The following is a 23,179-nucleotide window of genomic DNA, read 5'->3' on the forward strand; positions in this document are numbered from 1 at the left end:
AACTTCATACAATGGAATCTCCAAGTGAAAAACTAATATCATACAATTTAATACATTTGGACTTGTGATAGATCTTTTAAGACTCTTTGGGATTTAATTTACAATACTGTAAGTGCTTTTTAAATTTTCAGTTTGGATTCTAGGGAAATAAATTATTTATTGAATGTTACAAAAACTTGTTGGTTTTCGCTTTTTCTGTTACTTATTTTAAGACCATGGAGTAGTAATACACATACTTTCATGTTTTTGTTTATTTCTCCCATATATTTACATTGCTTCTTTTAACATAATTATTGAAGTACATTTTCTTTTCATTTTACAGTATCCAAAAGTGATACACCCGAAAGACACCCCCCCCACCAAACATTCATGACTGTACTGTATTATGAATGTTTAACTTGACATTGCTCCAGACTGACATTGCCGTGGCTAGCAGGAGATATGGAACGAGTGTTACAGAATGAATATGTATGGCCACCTTTCAACAACGAAACTATGTATGACTCGCTTCAGCTAAATGAATACGATTATATCCAAAGACCACCACTTCCGCTACCAAGGTTTGAGGCTGCAACTAGTCTTTTGTACGATCAAGTATGTGACCAGACTAAGCCAAAAGAGCGTGATAATACTGAAGTGAAACAAGTGGTTGACAGCAAATCGGCTGATACACTGAACAATAAAACTGGCCCTACCATTATGATCAAGGAGAGATTTGTTCATGGAGAAAGTCTGCAACCTACAGATGATGACCATGGTCCTCATGTATGGGAACCACAATGCTACCCGTCAGGTATATTAACCACGGTCCTTATCCTCATGTTCGTTTACCACAATGTTATCCGTCAGGTATATTAAGCACGGTCCTCATCCTCATGTTCGGGTACCACAATGTTATCCGTCAGGTATATTAAGCACGGTCCTCATCCTCATGTTCGGGTACCACAATGTTATCCGTCAGGTATATTAAGCACGGTCCTTATCCTCATGTTCGTTTACCACAATGTTATCCACCAGGTATATTAAGCACGGTCCTCATCCTCATGTTCGGGTATCACAATGTTATCCGTCAGGTATATTAAGCACGGTCCTCATCCTCATGTTCGGGTACCACAATGTTATCCGTCAGGTATATTAAGCACGGTCCTTATCCTCATGTTCGTTTACCACAATGTTATCCGTCAGGTATATTAAGCACGGTCCTCATCCTCATGTTCGGGTACCACAATGTTATCCGTCAGGTATATTAAGCACGGTCCTCATCCTCATGTTCGGGTACCACAATGTTATCCGTCAGGTATATTAACCACGGTCCTTATCCTCATGTTCGTTTACCACAATGTTATCCGTCAGGTATATTAAGCACGGTCCTTATCCTCATGTTCGTTTACCACAATGTTATCCGTCAGGTATATTAAGCACGGTCCTCATCCTCATGTTCGGGTACCACAATGTTATCCGTCAGGTATATTAAGCACGGTCCTTATCCTCATGTTCGTTTACCACAATGTTATCCGTCAGGTATATTAAGCACGGTCCTTATCCTCATGTTCGTTTACCACAATGTTATCCGCCAGGTATATTAAGCACGGTCCTCATCCTCATGTTCGGGTATCACAATGTTATCCGTCAGGTATATTAAGCACGGTCCTTATCCTCATGTTCGTTTACCACAATGTTATCCGTCAGGTATATTAAACACGGTCCTCATCCTCATGTTTGGGTACCACAATGTTATCCGTCAAGTATATTGACCATGGTCCTCATGTTTGAGAACCACAATGTTACCTGTCGTATATATTGCTCTATTACTAACTTGATGGAGTCCATAATATGGAGTAATAGTTTAACCACTAATGCATTATCAGCTCCAGTATGGTAGGTGGCTATGTTCCTATATAAAGGATGTCTTCTTTCTCATATGATTCCCCGGATTTAAATTAAGATCAAACCCACTACTGGTATTTATTCTGAAATAACAACACGTAGACATAAATACTTGAATAATCTGGCCAATGCCAGGGAAAGCCCAATAGTTTAAAACGAACTGGTAAGTCATAAATGCTGAAATAATTAGGCCACTGCTAGAGGAAGCCCAATAGTAAAAAAAAATGATACATATATATTATGGTAACTGGGCATGCCATCGTCCCTTTGGTATCCCAACGGTGACCAGTCAATTTGGGCCGAACTTGTGGGACAGGACCAGATATACGTCTGCAGCTGATTACCTATGGTAGCCCAAACATCAGTTCCTGCCGGTTATTCTTTCTTGATATTGATATTTGAATATTGTAGGCAAACGTCGGTCTGGTAGTTGAGATAGAATGTACCCCTCTGGTAGCATAAGTAGACCCGTTTTTGCAAATCACTTCTTCCATCATCATGTACACTTGGTAGGGTTGTATGCAGGCGCGATCCAGTCCAGTTCCATGATCCATTGTCGTTTCCATGATCAAACTAATCCAATGAGCTGATACCCATCAGTGATTGCTTTGTGCTTAAACACCTAATATATATTATACAAGTATGCAACATTTTTATCGTTTCAATGTACATTAACTGTTTTTTTTTAAAAATAAATTCAGGTCAATCAGATTAAAATCAGATTCCAAGTGTCCTACATAAAGATCAGACAGTGACCGATTAGGGGTCACGAAGTCTTATATCTTCGCGTTTGGGAGACTGAGCGATGTGGCTGAGGAGCATCGATATGAGCTCAACAATTTGATTCACTTTCAGATTTCAAAGGTCACCAGACATATAGATGTTGTTACGAGTCTATGGTCTTAAAATAAGTAGAAGAAACAAAACGAAACCAACAAATTTTGTAAAATTGAACAAAAAATTTACTTCCCTTGAATACTAAGTGAAAAACGAAAAATAACTTATACTATTGTGAATAAAATCACAAATAGTCCTAAAAGTTCTATCACAAGTCCAAAATTATTAGAGTATTCCAAAGGGGTACCGGTGGTGATCCAAATAAGTCCAGTTTTAAATGTACTGTTGCGCCAATAACCTTAAAAATATTGCTGATATGCAAACAGTCTTGATGAATCACAATGACATACAAATTCTTTAAATGAATTCATAATATGTCCAAAATAGTTATGTAGACCTAAAATCTATGAGCACATTGCAATTCCTATGAATTATTGAAATAAATCCTCTCAAATAGTAATTAAACACAACTAAATGATTGTTTTCGCTAATATATTTAAGATAGGAATAATTAATGATGTTACTCATTACTTTATATAAAAAACTAAGACGCAATTTCAGAACCAGGATGACGGTCAACCGCTCATTTCCAGAACATTACAATTTAGCAACAAGAACAGGTCCTTCATCAGCCAACCAATCAGAAATCAGATTTCCAATGTATTCCTTATGGGAAACAATGACGTATAAAATTCATCACAAATTAAATTTAACTACAACCCACAACCTCAAAGCATGTAATGTGTTTACTAAAATGACCCTTATAATCTACAAACATGAATAATACACACACACACACACACACACACACACACACACACACATGTGTATATATATATATATATATATATATATATATATATATATATATATATATATATATATATATATATATATATATATATATATATATATATATATATATATATATATAATAACATTGTTTTTAAAGTGTTGGTATAAAGCAATTTGATATACCAATACTGTTGGTATATCAAATTGTGATCCGCCCATGGCGCAATATTATGCATATATAGACATTCTTGTGCTGTCGATTCTAGGCCTATAGATGAATGATGAATGCCACTCATTAATCATTAGTGACGTGTGAAAAGAACTATAAAAGTATTATTAATGACCGATTTTTAACTGAATTTAATATGATACACAATTTCATCACAATCCTTTCTGCTGTCCATCCCCCCTCACCATGCAAAAGGGACAAAACATGCATAAATCTGGATTGAGAGGAAAAAAGAATCTGTGCTCGATGAAAACCTTGAAACTGAACTTACACTAAGTAACCAACAAGAATATGTTTCGTCGTAACGGTATGTGTACACTTTCCGTATAATTTGTTTGCAGTGTTTATATAATCAATGATACAATGTTGCAATAGCCTGTCGACACTGTACGGCAAATTTTAGGCACACATACTGTAATTTAATGACTATTATTTTTTTTAAAAAAAACTTATTATATGGTTCTAAAATTTGATTCTCATAATTAAATATGAAAATGTCCAAAGGCCGCACCCCCTTCTCTCTCTCTCTGTATTGAAAATCGATCGATCGACCATCGTATCAAGATATGAGCGAAACATCATGAAAAGACTAGTGTAAAGGATTTTCGCTTGTCATACGGCCATGTCTCTGGACCTATGAATGATGGTAAAAGTTCAGCCAAACTGATAAAATTAAGAGAGAGAGAGAGAGAGAAAGACATACAGACAGACAGACAGGCAGAGACATATACAGAGAGAGAGAGAAAGAGAAACAATTTTATGGTAATGTTAATTAAAACAAAATAATGACTTAGATCAACTATAAATATATTAAAATATTTTAATTATCTCTTGTTGGTTCGTCTTTTCGTTTTGTTTCTATTCCATTTAAATTTCCATACCCAGTACGTGAATCATTCAGCGTTCAGTGTTCAAGAATATAACCATGTATTTGTAGTGCTCTACTTTCTTCAATAAAATCATCTATCATGTTTAAGTTAGAAGTTTGTAAATATGCAACGGTGATTGTGAATAGCCACAAAAGGCACAGAACTACATTTTGTAGAGGACACATTCGGCAGGAATGCGAGGGATTCATTCATTTAGTCAATACACAGGCCGATACCATGTATATATATATATATATATATATATATATATATATATATATATATATATATATATATATATATATATATATATATATATATATATATATATATATATATATATATATATATATAGCATAGTGATTTCATTAAACGTTCTGGTCGCATATACACTTGTTTTCTTTTAAGGCAACAACTCTGATGTTCCCGAAGACACAGATCGGTTGGTTCAGTATTTCAACAACTCGTCTGACAGTCACAGAGAAACCTTTGCCATCACCATCACGTCATGCGTCATACCACAGTATTACAAAGAGAACAATACAATAGGACTAGCCAAACTGGTCCACTGTAAATGTAATAAGATTCAAATTCTAGCCCTAAACAGAATAGCAGATCTACTTTTCCGTCATCGCATCAGTTCTTGTCCAGGATTTGAGCTCCTTGTCTGTGCTGACGTCGTTTGGGGTGCTTTGAGGAACAATCTAAGCCGGTTTTTTATTAGACATTTGTCGTATGTCATGGTTCTTCTTCTGTCTACAGTTTACCTCTGGGGAATTTCCAACTCCGAAAAATGGGATAAAGAGGCCTCAAATGTGAAGGCTACTTTGAAACAGTATATCTCCGGGTTCCCTGACCAACGTTTGTGCAGGTCTTTGGATGAATCATCGAAAAGTCTTCTTTGGGCATTAAAATGTTTCATACACTGTCTAGAAGCAAACTGCTTGCGTCCAAGCATCCTTCAAATTGGCGAATGGGAGCAGTCTATGCTTGTGGAAGAAAACAGGAGTATAATTGAACGCAATGTTATCAAAATGGTGTACAGTGAGCTGATTGTTCTATCTGTTCTGCTTCTGAATCTGGTAAGTTTTTTCATAAAAGTTTTGTGTCGAAGGCTATCATGTCGTACCAGATCTATTTGTCATGTTTCAACTTTTGTGTAGAAAGGCAACATAACTAGGGAAATCCGTTTGCATGATTTAATTGTGTTGCGATGTAACATGCCATGGCAAATCAACTTTCATGTTTTAATTGTATCGAGAGGTTAAATGTCATGGCAAATTTATTTGCATGTTTAAATTTTGTCGAAAGATAGCGTATCATGGCAAATAAATTTGCATGTTTTAACTGGTTGATAACTTAAAACATATCATTGTTTCCACAATGCAACCAGTTTATGATTTTTTTCGAATGCTATAATATTGTATTTCTTCATGAATTCATGTATTTTTTTATTATTAAAAATCTAAATATTTGAATTTTTAAGCTTTTCTGTACTGAATCATTAAGGTTATACGATAAGATTTTCTATCTACTAAATTCTGAAGGACCCCCACTTAAAATACAAAACCAACATTGTTAGTTATGTAAGTTATGCTTTTGAATATTTAATAAAGTTTCACAAAACATTCCGGATAATGTTATGCTCACTTGCATGTTTTTATTTGTTGAACCTTGGAGTTTTTGTTGAATGGCTAAATAAATATATATTATCATTAATATTTGTTTGCCTTGACCTTGCTACAGCATTTTACTCAATCAAGACACATAAAACAGCGGAATTGATTATTATTTATTATTTATTTATTTATTTATTTATTATTTACTTCTGAGGGCCATGCACATTTTCTTTGGGAATTCATTGATCGTTATATTTATCAATGCATTGACACATTCGTTATTTTGTTTGAAAGACGATGAAGAATATCGGTCATATGTGTTGTCTTCATACGTGCTAACTAGTAGACTGTTATCGTAGTTAGCAAAGAGACGCTGAATTCCATTTCATTGCTAACTAGTAGACTGTTATCGTAGTTAGCAAAGAGACGCTGAATTCCATTTCATTACGATATGATGAATCTTTTCTCTCTTTCGCCACTAAACGTCTGATATCGTCAAGACCCTACTGATAAGGTTTGATACGATCAAGCCGCACTGACAACGTATGCAATGGATAAGGCCGTACTGGTAACATTTGATACGGTCAAGACCATGCTGATAATATTTGCAATGTCCAAGTTGTATATCCTGTTACTCATTGTCTAGCTGACCAATGGTGAACATTGTTCCTTGTCTACAAGTCCGGATCAATGCAACAGTTAAAGTTGGATGCATATTTTGTCGGTTGAATAACTGTTTATATTGAAAGCGTGCTTGATAACTGCGCTTCACTTTCGCGTCTGATTGTAAAATGCAACTTGACTTATAACCGGTTCAGAAACCTTTATATCTGTACCGTCATTCATTTGCTTCGAAAAGCTGGCGGTACATTGAATTTGTTTGTATATCCGTCCGTCCACCCACAGTTCCTTTCAGGGTTGTAACTGTTGTTTTAATAGTTTAATTGAGATCAAATCTGCATTTGGTTGCAGCACAAGTGATTTAAGGTGTGTCGCACATGTAGACTGGATCATTGCTATATACTTTCCAGTTTTTCAACATTTTTGTAACAATCGTATTTAATATTGAAATGTAATGTTATATGTTGCTAACAATACTGCATCTTCAGCTGGCTGTCTTTCCCGCCAAAAGTGAGTGATTTTGACCTATTTCCATAGTTTATTGAACATTAATTAAAATATTAATTCATGGCAACAGAAGAAATGTATATATTTCGAGTTCCTGCTAAATATAAGCTAAAATTTATTTGGAATCAATCTGTGATAACTTTGAGTTTGTATAAATACATGTCATCGTAATTTTAGAGCAACAATATGCGTTCGTGATATTAGAGACTTGATAATCGTGATCGGTTGGAAATGACAGGCAGCAGTTGAGACTTTTTCCTCGTAAGTTAGTGAAGACAATTATCATGTGATGGTATATCAGTCATACGCGATCCATCTGCGTTAGAAATCACACGTCGATACACTTGGGAGGAGGAAAAACGTCTTTTTAATTTCAACCGAATGTATGCCATCTTGTCTACTCAACTTTGCTTTAAAATCTAAAGTGTTTTAAAGTTTTCTAGATCATCCATGTTTCCATCTGATTGTGTTTTTTCCCACAAAATTTATCAAATTATTATGTATTTTTCGTCATTTTAGTTAAACAGAGTGCCTGACAGTTCCGATCACATTTCGACACTTTTACTAAAAAGCACGGCTCATCTTCAGAGCATAAAATGCAAACTATGCGGTTTGAATCTGAAGCAAAGATTAACAGGAAAGAATGATACGCACTATCAACAACGCAGAGGACATATGTCAGCAAATGTTGTTGCAACTGGTTTGATACGAGCCATACAAAGCATAAACTGTGAGTATGATCTATTCATATTCGTGTTTGACCTTAGTCACTTTTCAACCACTGTTTATTTATTTATATAATGGTTATGATGTCTTTATAAGATACTATTAATCTATACCATTTCCTTTTCAACAAAAGAATGATATAATATTCTTAAAGCTAGTGCAGCTCCGTTTACGTCATTTCCTTTACGAAAATCCCATGACAGATAAATGTGTTTGGAAGCAATAGTGAACCACCCTACAATAAATTTCAAACTCATTGTCTGAAACATTCTCAAAAATGTCTTTAACAGATGACTATTCCAAAAGCTTTGACCGTTCGAAAACCCAAAATAAAAGATACCTTAAAGGTTATAAATCTGATAACACCGACAGTTACAAAACCCCGAAATAAAAGGTACCTTTAGATTATAAATCTGATAACACTGACAATTACAAAACCGAAATAAAAGGTACCTTTAGGTTATAAATCTGATAACATTGATAATTACCAAAAACGTTCACTTTGTTGAGAATTACGTCTTCTCGAGTCCATAATGCTTCAACAGGACTAGGACTAGATGATATTCACTATCAGCGGTCCTCTTGATCGAGTCCATAACACTTCAGCAGGACTAGATGATATTCACTATCAGCGGCCCTCTGAATCTAGTCCATAACACTTCAGCAGGACTAGATGGTATTCACTATCAGCGGGCCTCTGAATCTAGTCCATAACACTTCAGCAGGACTAGAGGATATTCACTATCAGCCTCTGAAATAATTAACACACGGGTTTTGGAATCTAATCATGGTCATAAGCCGTATATCAGATACCTCAGAGAGAAATGCGAAAAGGTCATGGACTTAATACAAGCCATGGCAACCACATATTACCAGTAGGACTTGATATGGTGCTACAGGATATTTAATAGATCTAAATTTGATCATAGTTAGATTTTGTACGGATCTGTTTTCAAATCTAACCCATAAATGTTTGATTCGATAGAAAATTAGGGATTTAAATTATGTCCCGGAGCATTTAGAAATTATATTCTAAAAACCAAATGAACCACCATTTTAATTCGAACGATAATACTTTGGCTTTTCAATATCCTACCAAAACTTTCCTATATTTTATGTTACCCGGCATTTTATGCCTATTATAAACCAGACTATCATAATTTGAACGCTCGAAAGCTATATTTCATTCCATCTTTCTTGATATGAATTTTTCTTCCTCATCTAGAAGCAGCAAAACTCCAGCTTGTCAATGTCACCAAGTTCAACATTCAGAAACTATTACCTTGGTTATTAAAACCCGACAAAAATTACATTTGCTTCTTATAATCCACTAGTTTTTCAGAGTAAATTGAAAGAATCGTTGCCTTCTGTTGTGGTTATACGTCTCTTTATTCGTACTGTTTGAAAGATGGCGCAGTTTAGCAGCTGCCAACAGACATAAAACACATTAAAATGCAACAAAACGGTTCTGGTAATTTGACCAGTATTTCTTTTCTGGAGGTCTGGTGAGCCCTTAAAAGGGTTGTTTTTGTTTTTCGTAATTCCCACGGTATAAAGCCTGCTTCTGCAGAAAGAGAAGGAGTGCTCCTTTGCATTGACTTTACAGTCTATCAAGACTTTCTATTAATCTCTGCTGTTTCTGTAGTCTATTATTCTCTGTCCACTCTTCCTGTTTCTTCTTTATTACTTCTCAAAAGGCCTCTTCTGTTAGGTCTTGCACCACTTTTAGCTTCCTCAAGTTCTCTATCTATTCAGGCTCCGGAATAAGGTTCGGTCTGAGTCTAATGCTCGTGCGCCTCGTTCAGCTTGGCTAACTTGGATGGCATGTATACTGGTTCACGAGTCAACGATGGTTGGCTAGACTAACTGGCTGACTGATTTTAAAATTAAGACCTATTCACCCATTCTGGCATGCAGGAACGGTTAAGGCCCATATCGTAGGCTATTTAATTTATGGTACGGGAGGGAATTAGATCCTCATTCCCGAACGCATTCTCATGACCAGTCGACCGCGGCACCGTTATCCTTTGGTATAATTTGTAATCCCATTTGGTCCGAAGTGGTCAGACAATTCAATTAAAGGATTTAAGTCGCCTACGCAACTAGTGCTTTCGCGACTGTTTAAATCTCAAAGGTCGAGATTTTCAATTGATCGGGACTATAGGAATGGAGCCACTACAATCCCGCTTTTATGTGCGAGTGTCGCACTTTTTAATTCATGAACATGTCCAGCCGAGGAAAGGAAACAAGGGGCCCGCGGGATTCAAGTCTAGTTGTACTAGTGGACAGAAATCTATTCCAATGGTGTGTAAGTCACTCGTATAATTTTCCTAATCCTTTGAGTTGTGTAATTTCATTACTATTTTTAATTAAAGTTGGAATTTGGTGTACATGGTGTACTTTTGATTTTCCAAAATGTTGACAATCAGCTGGGTGTCAGGCACCCTACATATTTGGGTCACGCTGTGTTTACTTTCGGTTTTCATTTTGCAGGTGGTATGCAAAGGATCGAGTTAGGGTTGTGGGTATAGAGCTTGTATCGAAAGAGGTCTTTAATAGTCGAAAGAAGAACCTCATATAAATTGGCAATTAGAAAGTCGATGTCCGTTTTCTTCTTTACTCCTTCATTCTGTCCCTCTTTCTTTCTTCTTCGTGCTGTTGTAGTGTTTTGCTGTTTTGCTAGAGTTTGCTGTTCTGTTTCGACTCGATTTCCATTGCCTTAGATCTTGATCTTGCGACTGGTCTTTTATCGCCACGATTCCTTGTTTAATAGCTATATTGAATTTAGACTTTTTGTTGTATAAATTAGTATGTTTGGTCTGAGTATAAGTGTTGGATTTATATCTGTAAATAACTGGGGACTGTGTTGTTGTCTATTTAGTTCCGCATTGTGTGTGTGTGTGTGTGTGTGTGTGTGTGTGTGTGTGTGTCCTTTTGATTTGGCTTAGGTCACCTTATTGTCTATGATAGTTGGGGCCTAAGAATATTTTGTGTTTATTTGTATCTTACCACTCTTGTTGTCGTTTGTATCTGGGTCTGATGGCGGGGGTTTGTCACCTTTATAATATGTATACATAGTTATGAGAATATATGTGTTGTTTTTCTCAGACCATGACGGTTAGTAGTGTGTTAGCTGCAAACCTACATAAGGTAGGAAAAAAATAAAAAAAATATTTAAAAAGACCCCACACACAAACACAACCATGGGCGTGCGCTTCAGCTAGCAGTCTTACCTTACTGCTTTAGCCCTTCTATTAATTGTTATTATAATTACTTGTGGTTGGATTCACATGTTGCCCTGTGTGTTAATTTGTTTGAGGTACCTTATTATGTTTATGTATGCGGTATAATCGATGTTTTTGTTGCGTACATTGTCCAAAAATTCATGGTAAGTTGTAGGGGAATTCATTTTCGTTTGGTAATCTTGGAAACCGACTCGTTGATTGTGGTATCTGGGACAGGTGTTGAATACATGGTCCAGTGTTTCTGCAGCAGGGCAATGTGGACAGTTAGTAGTTTGGTTCAATTCCTTCTTGAGATGTTTCCCAAAGCTGTTTCGGAGTAAAGTTTTTCCTGTTTTGATCCTATTGATAATGTGGATGTCCACGATTTCCAGGATTTTAGGTGTCTTGATTACACTTGTGGCCTCTTTTTGCAGTTGATATAAATGTCTGCCCTTGTTGGTGTTGTCCCAGAGCTGCTGCCATTTCTTGTTCATTTTGCTTCTTATCTGGCTATATATCTCGTACACACTGTAATTAAGTGTTTCTGTTACATTGTTCAGGAGATTGTATTTCGCTCTTCGGTCAGCTTTATCGTTGCCAATCAGATTGATGTGAAAAGGTACCCATAGGAATTCGATGGTTTGTTGTTTATCCTCGATCTCCCTGATGGATAACATAGTGTCTTCCAGCATATGTGCTCTCCTTTTTGATGTGCCAGTCTCTAAGGATTGGAGTACGCTTAGAGAGTCCGCTATAATGACGTACTGGCTGTGGTGTTGGGTCTTAATCCATTTGAGGGCTTCATTTATTGCCCAGAATTCTGCTATGTAAATGGAGCAGCCATCCGGGAGTCTTGCACCAAATTCAACTCGTTGTTGCGGCACCACTATTTCAGCAGCAGTTCTGTTTAGTTATTTCGATTTAGATCCGCCTGTGTAGATTTTAAGAAATCCAGTGTAAGTTTCTTCGATGATTTTCTGGATTTCTGTTAGTATTTTTGGTGGGTTTTGTAGTTTAGATGCTAAGTTCTGGGCAGGCAGGTTTATTTTGGGCGTGCAGTGTGTGTATTTTCTTACCTGCTGGGTGGTTTAGAGCTCGTTTTTGCCTGAACGGAATGATGCACTTTTTAATCATCATTTTGGTTGGGTTGGTGTCTTGATGTATTGAGTTTCTGGTAGCATATCTCAATATGTGCTCTTGTCGTCTGAGGTGCAGCTGTAGATCTCCCGTCAATATTTGTAGCTCCTCGAGTGAGATGTTAGGTAGGGTCCCCGTACAGAGTCTAAGTGCTTTATGTTGTATGCTGTCCAGTTTCTCAAGCAGGTCCTTGTTTGCCGAGGCATACAACTGACAACCGTAGTCCAGTTTAGCCCTGATTAATGATTTGTAGAGCATGAGCATAATTTCTTGGTCAGCTCCCCACTTTGTCCTCTTTATATTTTTTGGAGGTTGATGTATTGCGGCATTTTTTGATTAGGTTTGTTATGTGCGTTTTCCAATTAAGTGTTTAGTTAAGTAGCATTCCCAAAAAGTATGTTTCTTTTACGAATGGGATTGGTGTATTTTGGATGTAGGGTTTTGGGTATGTAGTAGGTTTTCTGTTTGTTGGGGAGAAAAGCATTCCCACTGTTTTAGTATAAGATATTTTGAATCCATAGTTGTCTGCCCATTTGCTGATGGCGTCTAGACTTTGCTGTATTGCTTGATGTTGTTTTGGCTGTTGGTGTTGCCTGCCTTCCATATTCGAATATCGTCAGCAAATTCGGACAGCTCGACTAGGTTGTTGGTAATATTGTTGCAGAGGTTGTTGATCATGAGGTTGAACAGTGTTGGACTTATTACGCTTCCCTGGGGAGTTCCGTTGTCCAGAGTGTAAGTCGCAGAGAGTGCATCGCCTACTCAAGTGGTCAGACTGGCGAGCTCCTCAATTAACATTTCTTAAGCGGACGCGATGGAAAACATCTCTGCGATTTGTTTTGGGAATGCAACTGAAAATATATCCCGGATGGATAGAGATAGATGAAAGTGCATATATTCATACATCGTAAAAAAACAGCATACACTTTTTTCTTCAAAACACATGTTTACTCGCAAGAAAAAATTTGCCCAACACAGAAAATGCAAATTAATAATTCAACAAGTAAGCAATTTTAAACAGGAAACTATTTAAAAGGTTCACAACATTTTGGAGTCAAACTCGACTTCCACTGATCTAGTTCATTTTGCCATCGTTGCACGCTTCCTTTATTCGCTAAATACAACAAATAACCATAATGTTCACAAAACATCTTTCTACTTTCTCATCGCTCCGAGCATTTTCTCTATAAAAGCAAGCCACCAACATGTTCGAAGGGATATCCTGGACTGCGTTGACGAAGAAAATACATACAATATTATCCACACACCATGGAATATGTTCCTTGTATTGTTGCATTATTGAATCGATACGGCATTTCTTCTCATAAGGTCAACGATATCTTCTTCCAAAGGCGGCGATCTATAAGAATCAAGGTTGTTGGGAAAGTAGACGGCGACACAATGGGTTCCTAGTTGATCAATGTCGACAGTTTTGATGACATAGTCTTGAATGTCTTTAGGTTTGCGGTGAAAAAGTTCATCTTTAGCAGACACCACATGATTGAAGCCATGGAAGAACTGTGCGTCAGAAGGTAATACTGTTCCCATTTATTCGTTATTTTTTATTTTGTTTTCAGAGGTAATAATGAGTAATCAATTAAATTTTGACTATTTATTGAATGTTTCTGTCAGGTAAGGGGCTCTACACTTCGTCTTCGTATTCTGTGGAAAAAGAGCTTCGATAAATTGGATCTCCTGAGAAGTCAAAGGAGGGAAGGGATGGTCATGCAAGTCCGTATAACAATGATATAATGCCCCAAGCGTCATCCAGACACCATTCCAACTTTTCTTCTTGGCTCATCATCATACATTTATCGCGTTGAATCCGACTGTGATGACCGTTTTGACATCCATAGCAATGTTTGTAGTTTAGAGCTGCAGTCGTTTCAGGCAGGTGCCAGCAAAACAGGAGATTAAACATTCTTCTTGTTCTGGCAAATCTCGACATCATGACTCTCTCTACGTCATTTCTTCAGTAGTATTTTCTTCTTGCTTTGGCTCAAAGACATTTTCACCCATCTCCAAAGATACTCCGTGTTTCAAAAAAGAGGCTTCTTATTCTTCCATAGCTTTTTAATAGTCTACAACCACTTCTCTCAAACTGTTAATTTCTAAAATAATATTATATTCTGCGTACAAGATGACGTTCACCGTACTGAAGTTCCACACGAAGTTAACTGGATTTTACAGGATGGAAATGTTTCTCATTGTTCCCTTGCTCAGGAGTGAAATCAATAGCTCATAAAGCATACATGTCGTACAAAATGCCCTAGCTGAAACTGGTGCATAACTGTCTCATACAGGGAGAGGTAAGAGCTCAAGTAATTCTTCTTGTCAAAGTTAGTTTCGAAAGGTCTAGTGCACAAGGTCTGGCCATCTCGACTGATTTCTATCTTGGACACTTTGAAGTGTTCAAAGTTAAAAGGATTTTGAGCAATGGTTCTGTTTAAGGATGAACTGTGACGATGTCGACGATTAAACGTTTGGGGAACTGTCATTGAAAAAGATGATCTTCGATCTTGGATCGGAGTCCTGAGGCAATGGTGAAGGTTTTCACTACTACTCGCCGTATCGGATACTTGGCGGTTTTTCTCCTCAATGTGTGACTGATATCGTTTCCAATTTGAGTAAAACTTCCACACGGCGCACATAGTCTGGCTTCTTCAATGGTGATTTAGTACTCATTAGCATCTGCCATCAAATTAAATTCAGTACTATTTCGATTATGTCTCAGGCGGACATCCACTCCGTTCAACAAACATTGTCTTGCATCCATATATCCAAATGCAAACGATCCATCAGTTCTAAACTGTGACTTTGTTTGATTTTGCTTTGACGGTCTTTTAAGAACACATTATCGTCCGACGTTTCATTGAACATTCCCGGCGTGTCAGGTTTTGCATACCACAGAAACATCCTGATGTGTGTTCTTGGATTATTTTCCGTACGTCAAGAGATTTTCCGGACCGACAACTTTGATATTAAAGTACAAGTAACTGCTATTCAGATCGATGTTATTTTCGATCTGTCCTTTGATTTCAAATTCAATAAGGGCATAGGCGGTCAAAGACGAAATGGGATGAAATTCTACTCATTGGGATTCTTGCGTAGTCATCAAGGTGGGTGTCATGGCAAACAGATCCAATTCTTACTTGGAACGTTCGCAAGAATCTAGGTGCATCAATCTCTGGTTGTTCTTCCTTTCTAAGTCTTTCTCGCAACGTGTTTATGAACACTGGAGGGGTGTTGACGTCTCTTTCCGTCTTGTTCTTGTTCTGGCGTTAATAAAGAAGGAATGCCTCGACCAGCAGCATGCAGAGCATTTAAATGAGTCACCAGGCTAACCAGAAAGCATTTTCAAGTTTGAAGCAACACATTTTGCCGGCTCTCACGAAAGTTTGTTTGGGTTTTGTTTGTCGATGATGACATTTTGGAGAAATTCGTTTCTATGCGTCAAAGCGGCAATTTTGAAAGAGTGTTCTCGTGTCACCATCGGTTTTAAAGTGGGCCAGCCATACGAAAGGCGATTTTGAGCATATCTCCTAAACCATGTCATCGTTTTCGAGCGACTCTTTGCTACACAGGATACATGTGTTGCAAACTCAGATTGGTTATGGCGACTCCGATGACTCAATATACCACAGAGATTTGACAGAAAAAAAGACTATTCGCGTTTTAGGCACACGTTCTCCGTTCCACCCCCACAGGGGTTGTCGGTCTTGAAGAGAAGAACTTTGAGAAGGAGCGTTCGTTACCGCAGTATTGAATGTCATAATTGCTAGTTTTTTTTTTTATCGTCGATATCCTTACACAATGTATTCTCATTGTCTTTCTTGAATTAGTGCGTAAGCTGATATCCACACTTTGGAACATCACACGATACGTTGGGATGGACAATCGATCAAGTGGGCTTTTGTGCTCAATTAAATATTTGACAAATTTAGCTTTGCTTTAACCTCTTGGTCCAACAATCACCATGGTAATAGGATGGCGAATATACAGTGCCTCCTACCTTGAATGACCTAACGTTTTGTATGTAACTTTGAGAGCAGTGAGAGATTTGGTAGAGGAAGATGTAGATATAACGGTGTTTAGACTTCTGAAAATAACAGAAATAACATCGATGCTATACTTTCAGAACACGTTTATTGAATGTTCAAAGTTACAACTTGACATGAAATGCTAAAACACATAAGAGACAAATGGTTAAGTACATCGATAAAATACAAATCAAAACGATCAAAGTCGAATATAAACAAGTTACTGTGCAACATTGTCGATTAATGTGTGGTGTTATAGAATTTCTAAGGACACGCTGTAAAGTTCTTTGAGCCTCTACACTATTCGTGGTCTCTCATATTTCCTCCCAGAATGATTTTTCTGTCGATTTCGACGAAAGTACTGTGCTGTAATTGGTTTGCTGATATGTCGGTTTTTTCTGTCTCTGCTGCAAACACGTGTGTAAATGTCGCGTTCATTCTGGGTTTTAAGTCAATGACAAACATCACTGGCATAATTAGACACTTCTTGCATCCAATCATCGAAGTCAAAACTTTTCCAGTCACATACATCTTTCCACTTTGTGCAACCAACAAGCTATATACACATCTTCGTAAGTATCCAAAATCGATAAACCATCACAAATCGTTCCCTCACACAGAGGTAGAGATGTAACAATATGAAACACAACACTTTTAACAGAATCCAAGGTTTGAATGCTGTCATTGACCTACTTCCTCGGCATATATTCAACTCTAAAGATAAAGGTCGTAGCATTATAAGCTTTTATGACTACTTCGGGCATTTTCTGAATGTCCTGATATATTCACAGCAATGTCTTTCTTTCGGAGATAGTAAATGTACTACCTTGTACACAGGGCATCTTTTACTCCAGTGTCGGATTTAAATGTTTTAGTCACTCACTCATTCACCACACGTCTTTAGGAAGTTTTCTCTTGAAGAAATACTAGATCTTACAAACATTTTTGTAATCCTTTAAGTCTTCCCCTGGATGTCTGTGTAGTATTGTCATCTTGTAAGTAGAGGTCGTATACATGCCATCAGGCGCTAGTGCTTAGAACATTGGTGTCTTGAAGGATGCAGTTGTTTCTTGCGTTTCACTTATATATTGAACTGTTTTTGAATGCGTTCTCTCAGCTCCAGATGCAAACCACGAATGTTCTCTTGTAAAATATCAATGAAATTACTTCTTGGGTCCTACTAAAAGAAGTTGGTGATAGTGCGGAGATCATTGAGCATTTCCAGGTAAGCCGAGTCTTTCTACTCCCACTCGTAAAGTGACACACCACAACTGAACCACTTGAATTTATGTCTTTCACCCAAGTAGACAAATCCAGCTCTGGCTAATAGTTTGGGTGTTTGTCCTTCCCGATATTTAGTCAATTTCCCTTTGAATGTTTGGAATAGACATTCAAAGTAACATTAGCCTGGGAAGTTGATATCTAGAGTAGTTTGCACAGGTATGGATGGGATCCGTAAGGCCGTGTGGCAAGCCGAAAATTGCCTCTCTAGGAATCGTCGTCCTTTTGTTACATTTCTATGTTGGGACAATGATAAATGTCGTAAACTTTAAGAAAACGGCTTCCCTAGATCAAAAGCATGAAACAAGTCCACGTTGACTCACGTTCCTGTCAAAGCGTGTTCGTTCATGGTGACATGAAAGGTTGGTCTTTGTCACAGCCTTCTGCACAGGTACGGCACAATGGAAGCATCAGTTTTCCTAGGCAATGGTAGGGTTAAAAGCGATGGTTGTTGTTGTTGTAGGGTTTAACGCCATTTTACCGCACAATAGGCTATCCATGGCGGCCAGTGTTAATGGTGGAGGAAAACCCCGGGAAACCACCGACCCACGAGAAGCTACCGGCAAGCTTTCTCACATACCCACATTAGCCGAATACAAGACTCGAACCCAGGCAGACAGAGGTGAGATGGCAGTGATCCGTAACGGAGAGCGCTTTAGACTACTCGGCCGCTCGGGGCCCCGAAAAGCGATGGTACAAGACAGTTGGGTGCAAGTCTTTGCATTTGATCAAGCTTTCATATTGACGAATGTGTTTCATGTCAATGTGTTCTGTCAACATTTGATGGTGTCATGTTAGAAAGCGACAATATTTGCACATCCAAAGATACAGCTATTTGATTTCTTCTCCTTGAGATTTGTTTAAGTCGTTCAGCAAGTGTGTGGCATTCATTCGTCCTCAAAATAATCCGTCGTGGGGGTTCAGAGGTTCCATGGCCACCACTCAATAACTTTTGGCGATGCGACTAAACTCGGGATCGGTTTTGAAACGTCAGTGTAGTTGTGCTCGCATATATCTATCACTCGGTATCTTGCTTGCTCTAACCTAAGACACCGTTTTTAGGTTTTCTAGTACAATTGTTCGTAGGTACCATCTAAAAATTGGTTTTTCACGTCTTGTTAAAGGTAACAGATTGGGCATCCGTGAAATACGCATCAATAAATTCCTAGACGATGATTCTGTTTTCTAAATACTCATCATCTACCGAAAAATGTACATTGGTCTTTTCAACTCCTCTGTTTCTGCCTTGGTGGATCCATTTGTCTTCCTTGACCGCCAAGTAATGTAACCAACACAGACATTTGGCTGAGTATCTACGCTTGATGGACTGGAAAGTTTTAAATCGTATGCTGGTTAGTTTGTTCTTTAATACTCCGAGTCGGGGAATTGCAGCAGGACTGCTTGTTGACTGGCTTTAATATTAAAAACGTGTGGAAAATACCCATTTGCGTCATTCCAAATGTTTTAGGCATTCAGCTGAAAGGCATGGCCAAATAACTCATGGAATCTTTAAACTGTACTTGTCCCACTTGAATGTGAATGATTTTGGCTCCATTCATGATCACTTGAGGACATTCTTTTGTTCTCAAAAGTATTTCAGCAGAAATTGTCCATCGTATCCCGAGTAATTGCGTACCATCACAGTGTAATAGCGTATGCATTCTCCGTATTGTTAAATGTATTCTTCACTCCAAATGTCGTCGAGAAATTGTCTAAGATTCATTTGGAACAATCGGGAAGAGTATTGGGCCCTCGAAAACGTTTTACACGTCTTCCTGGAATCTTGCTACAGTGGAAACATTGATAAGATGTGGGTTCATGGATGCACATCTCGCAAGTTTGATGAGAGACGCAGAAATCAGGAATGTGAATGCAGGACTCTTGCATGAATTCAAAATTAAAAAAGATGAAATCCACTGGCGTAGTTTTCGTCTTTTCATCCTCTTGGTAGTTTTGGATCTAACATTCATGATATCGTTTGTTTCATGGACAAAAGTGAGCCCTGAGACCATTAGTGGGCACGACACGAGTTTTCCACAAGTAGAGCACATTCTCAATAATTGGCAAACTATTTTCTTTTTTCGTCCTTGCGTCATGTGCTGTTGTTTGTAGCACGTATGACTGACACAGTTCGGTAATACTGGCAATACTGTGATTCGGTGATACTGGTAATGGTATCAAAATGTTCAGAGAGACCCCTTGATAGGGCTAGTGTCTTAGAGTCTTAGAGTCGATTTATTCATTCAACTCTCAAAAAGTCAAGATGGAAGAGCAAACACTGACTGTCCTTCTGGTCAGAGCTTTGAGTATCCTAATACGAAATTATACTTCAGAGAAAACGACCGACTACTCCTCCATACAAGACAATAATCAAGATATTTGCTATATCTGTCAGGAGAAAGGACATTGGGCTCCAGAATACCCTCATCATCAAAGCAAAACAAGAAGAGGAGAAAAGAGATACAGAGGTCAAGATACTTGTTATTATTGTCAGGAGAAAGGACTTTGGTCTTCAAAGTGCCCTAAGAAAACGGAAAATTAATTAGAGAAGCAAGAGTAGGAAAAGGAGTGGTCTTCCGACAATGAAGAATAACCCATTCCGGTCAATAAAGGCAAGAAATCCAGACCAAGAACAGAAAGATAAGTGAAAGAAGAAACAAATTGACTTTTTGTGATGCGTTGTGAAATTTCATTGTAATTTCAAAACGAATATACCCGAAAGAAAAAGTGTCTCTTTGTCTAAAGTACGCACACACCCACACCCTAACCCTAACCCACACCCCACACAAAGATTTATTTTTTACTTGAGTTCTCAAATATTAAGTAGTATCTCTTTTGTAGAGATTTGGGTGGCCCTGAAAAGGACCGTTGAATGTTTGTTTTCTTAACAAATTCATGAACTTGACAAGATGAGCTTTAACTGCCTTATGCTCTTACCAAGGATAAGTTGTACGTTTTCTTCTGCTACTGTGCATGATTTCGTTGTGGTTGCTGCTGCTGACCTATCAATGGTAGTGAACTTAGAGGTTTGGGATAGCTGGGTTGGAATGTTTGGCAAGGAAAGAAAGGCCTATTTATATAGGGTCAAGTTAAAGAATTCTGATACAAATGTCTCAGATACCCTAACTCTACCGAAATGTCTAATAACACTTTCACCGTCATTCTTCTCTGCTTCGCACGTTCTCTACTCTTCTTTCGTCTTATTGTTCCCTGACAAAGCCTTGCTGTGATTCTTTCTGTTGTTGTCAACATTTCTCTAATTCTTCTCTCTGCCTCTGTCTAACATCCTCTATCAAACGTATGGAAGGAGAAGGCGGTGAAGGCGATCAAGGTACTGGTGAAGGTACAAATTCTTGCAAATAGGAAAGTAAATCGTCTAGATCGTCTAGATCGCATTTATAATCATTATCTTCTGGAAGCATTACCATGGTTGTTTTCGTAGCTGACATGCCATCACATCTCGTATCCCCCTAAGGCGTACCCACAATAATCATCTTCTTAGTTAACACGATGCTCAAATTGTGCCGTAGCGATTCACTGCGGACTGACGCTAGCTCGACAATAAACTGCATGTGACGTCAGGAAGTGCTGTATTCTGAGTAGAAGAGAGAGACTCTGCGCTGTGCCCGAAATTTTTAATGCGACTTTGGATTGGTGAAACATATCAATCCGTTTCGATCCGATCTTACAGACTATAAATACCAGTGACTCTTCTTATGGTTTCGCGTGTTTTCAACTTCGATCAAGATGAATAGAATGTTGGCCATTGGAGAATCTAAGCCATATACCATGTTAGTGAGCGTGGAAGCATCCACATTCATATTGGGGATGCTGTTCAACCTGAACTCTCTGATGCATGTAAAATCATTGTGGGCTGTCACCCAGATGATAGACACAGATATTTGGGAGAGAAGAATTTATGTGCAGAGGCAAGGCTGCCTGAAGCCTTGCTGTACGGCTCCGCTGTCAGACGAAGATTGAGGAAGAGAAGAAGAACTGTATGTTAATTCACTTTGGTTAACAAACCCGAATGGCCCTTATCAGGGCCACTAATTTGTCTCGAAAGGATGTTGTTCACACTTGCCAAAAATTGTTGTCCTTATGTTGTATAAATATGTGTGTTTGTGTGTGTTTGTGTGTGTGTGTGTGTGTGTTTGTTTGTTTGTGCATTTTTAAACTTGAAACTTAAAAGCCTTTTGACACCATAAACACCTTTAGTCCACAAACTCTTTTTCAATCTACAAACCCGTTCCTATCTTAAATCTATGGACCGCTTTCACATAGGATTGTTCCATATCAACCTAGAGTTGTATTGAGTACACTGATACTAAGTTCCCATATTAAATTTCCCATGCCACCCAAGTGTCATTCCCATCTTAATTTCCCCTTGTAGCCCAAGTGTCATTCCCATGCTAAATTACCATTGTCGCCCAAGTGCCATTTTTGTTGCTATAGTGCCATGTTATATTATTTCCCCACGACACAATCTCGAGCTGGTTGCCCGAGAAAGCCTCCAATTTTAAGGCACAAAGTGCATCCATATTCAAATCGTTCAACTATATCGAAACCCTAACAGCCTTGCAAAACCTCAAATATGATAACCTATTAGTGTCCCAAATTTACAGAAACATAATTGGCTAATACAGTTTGGAAACTGTATTCTGTAGAATTGGATGCCTTATAACATTGGTATTACGGGATCATGACAGGGCAAATAAACACCAAAAGCTACACTGCAATCACCCTTCTTTTGAATGGAAGATTCTATATAGTAACCTAAAATGTTATATAAATCAGCATGTCTTATCTACTTGGCAAAATATGTGGAATGAAAACTCCAAACTAGTCATTGGAGAGTGACACCTATCAAACAAAACTGATGCTTTCTATAACCCAGCGGTTTAACAGTGACTTTCCCAATGATACACAAGGAAGCCGAATTTCTAGAAAGTAGTGAATGTGTGACACAATTTCTATTTTCTTGCGTAAAAGGTACACTTACATTAGACAAAACATTGTGGTATTAAACCTTTGCTGCATTTAGTGGATTGTGAGAAATGTGGATTATAACACATTTTTGTCCCTACGATGATCTGAAAATGGCATAACTGCTTGTTTGGAATCCTTCTTTACCCAGGCAACCAAATAGTCTACTCTCAAAATTTGAGTCATGGAACTAGTTCCCCTTGTATCTGGTACTGGTGGACAGGTAACCTTGTGCTTGTTCCCGAAGCCCTATCGCCATTTCAGACCTACTTTAAAGTATGTCTGAACGTATAAGCTGAGGTCATTACTCGTTTATGGGTTTCAGTTAAAATAATTCTTTATTAAGTGAGTATGAGTTTCTTATGGTTTAACAAAATCTCCCAATGTCCGACTTTGGCATTTTGTAATCAGTCAAAACGTT

General features: G+C 37.9%; 1 protein-coding gene across 2 annotated transcripts in view; it reads left to right on the forward strand.

Annotated features, from left to right (window-relative positions):
• The first annotated feature begins 356 nt into the window (after positions 1–356).
• The window catches only part of LOC149807146 (uncharacterized), a 43,964-nt gene continuing 21,141 nt past the window's right edge, over positions 357–23,179 (forward strand). For both annotated transcript variants that reach the window (XR_016421883.1, XM_089962725.1), the window contains exons 1-3: positions 357–793; positions 5,026–5,699; positions 7,884–8,094. Coding sequence is in view for 1 of the 2 variants with exons in the window: in XM_089962725.1 (XP_089818851.1) it covers positions 442–793; positions 5,026–5,699; positions 7,884–8,094 (1,237 nt within the window). In the remaining variant the exon portion in view is untranslated. The remainder of the gene's footprint in view (positions 794–5,025; positions 5,700–7,883; positions 8,095–23,179) is intronic.

The sequence above is a fragment of the Sinohyriopsis cumingii genome, chromosome 1 (assembly GCF_028554795.1).
Source record: "Sinohyriopsis cumingii isolate HCF-2022 chromosome 1, ASM2855479v2, whole genome shotgun sequence".
In the NCBI taxonomy this organism is placed as follows: domain Eukaryota; kingdom Metazoa; phylum Mollusca; class Bivalvia; order Unionida; family Unionidae; genus Sinohyriopsis; species Sinohyriopsis cumingii.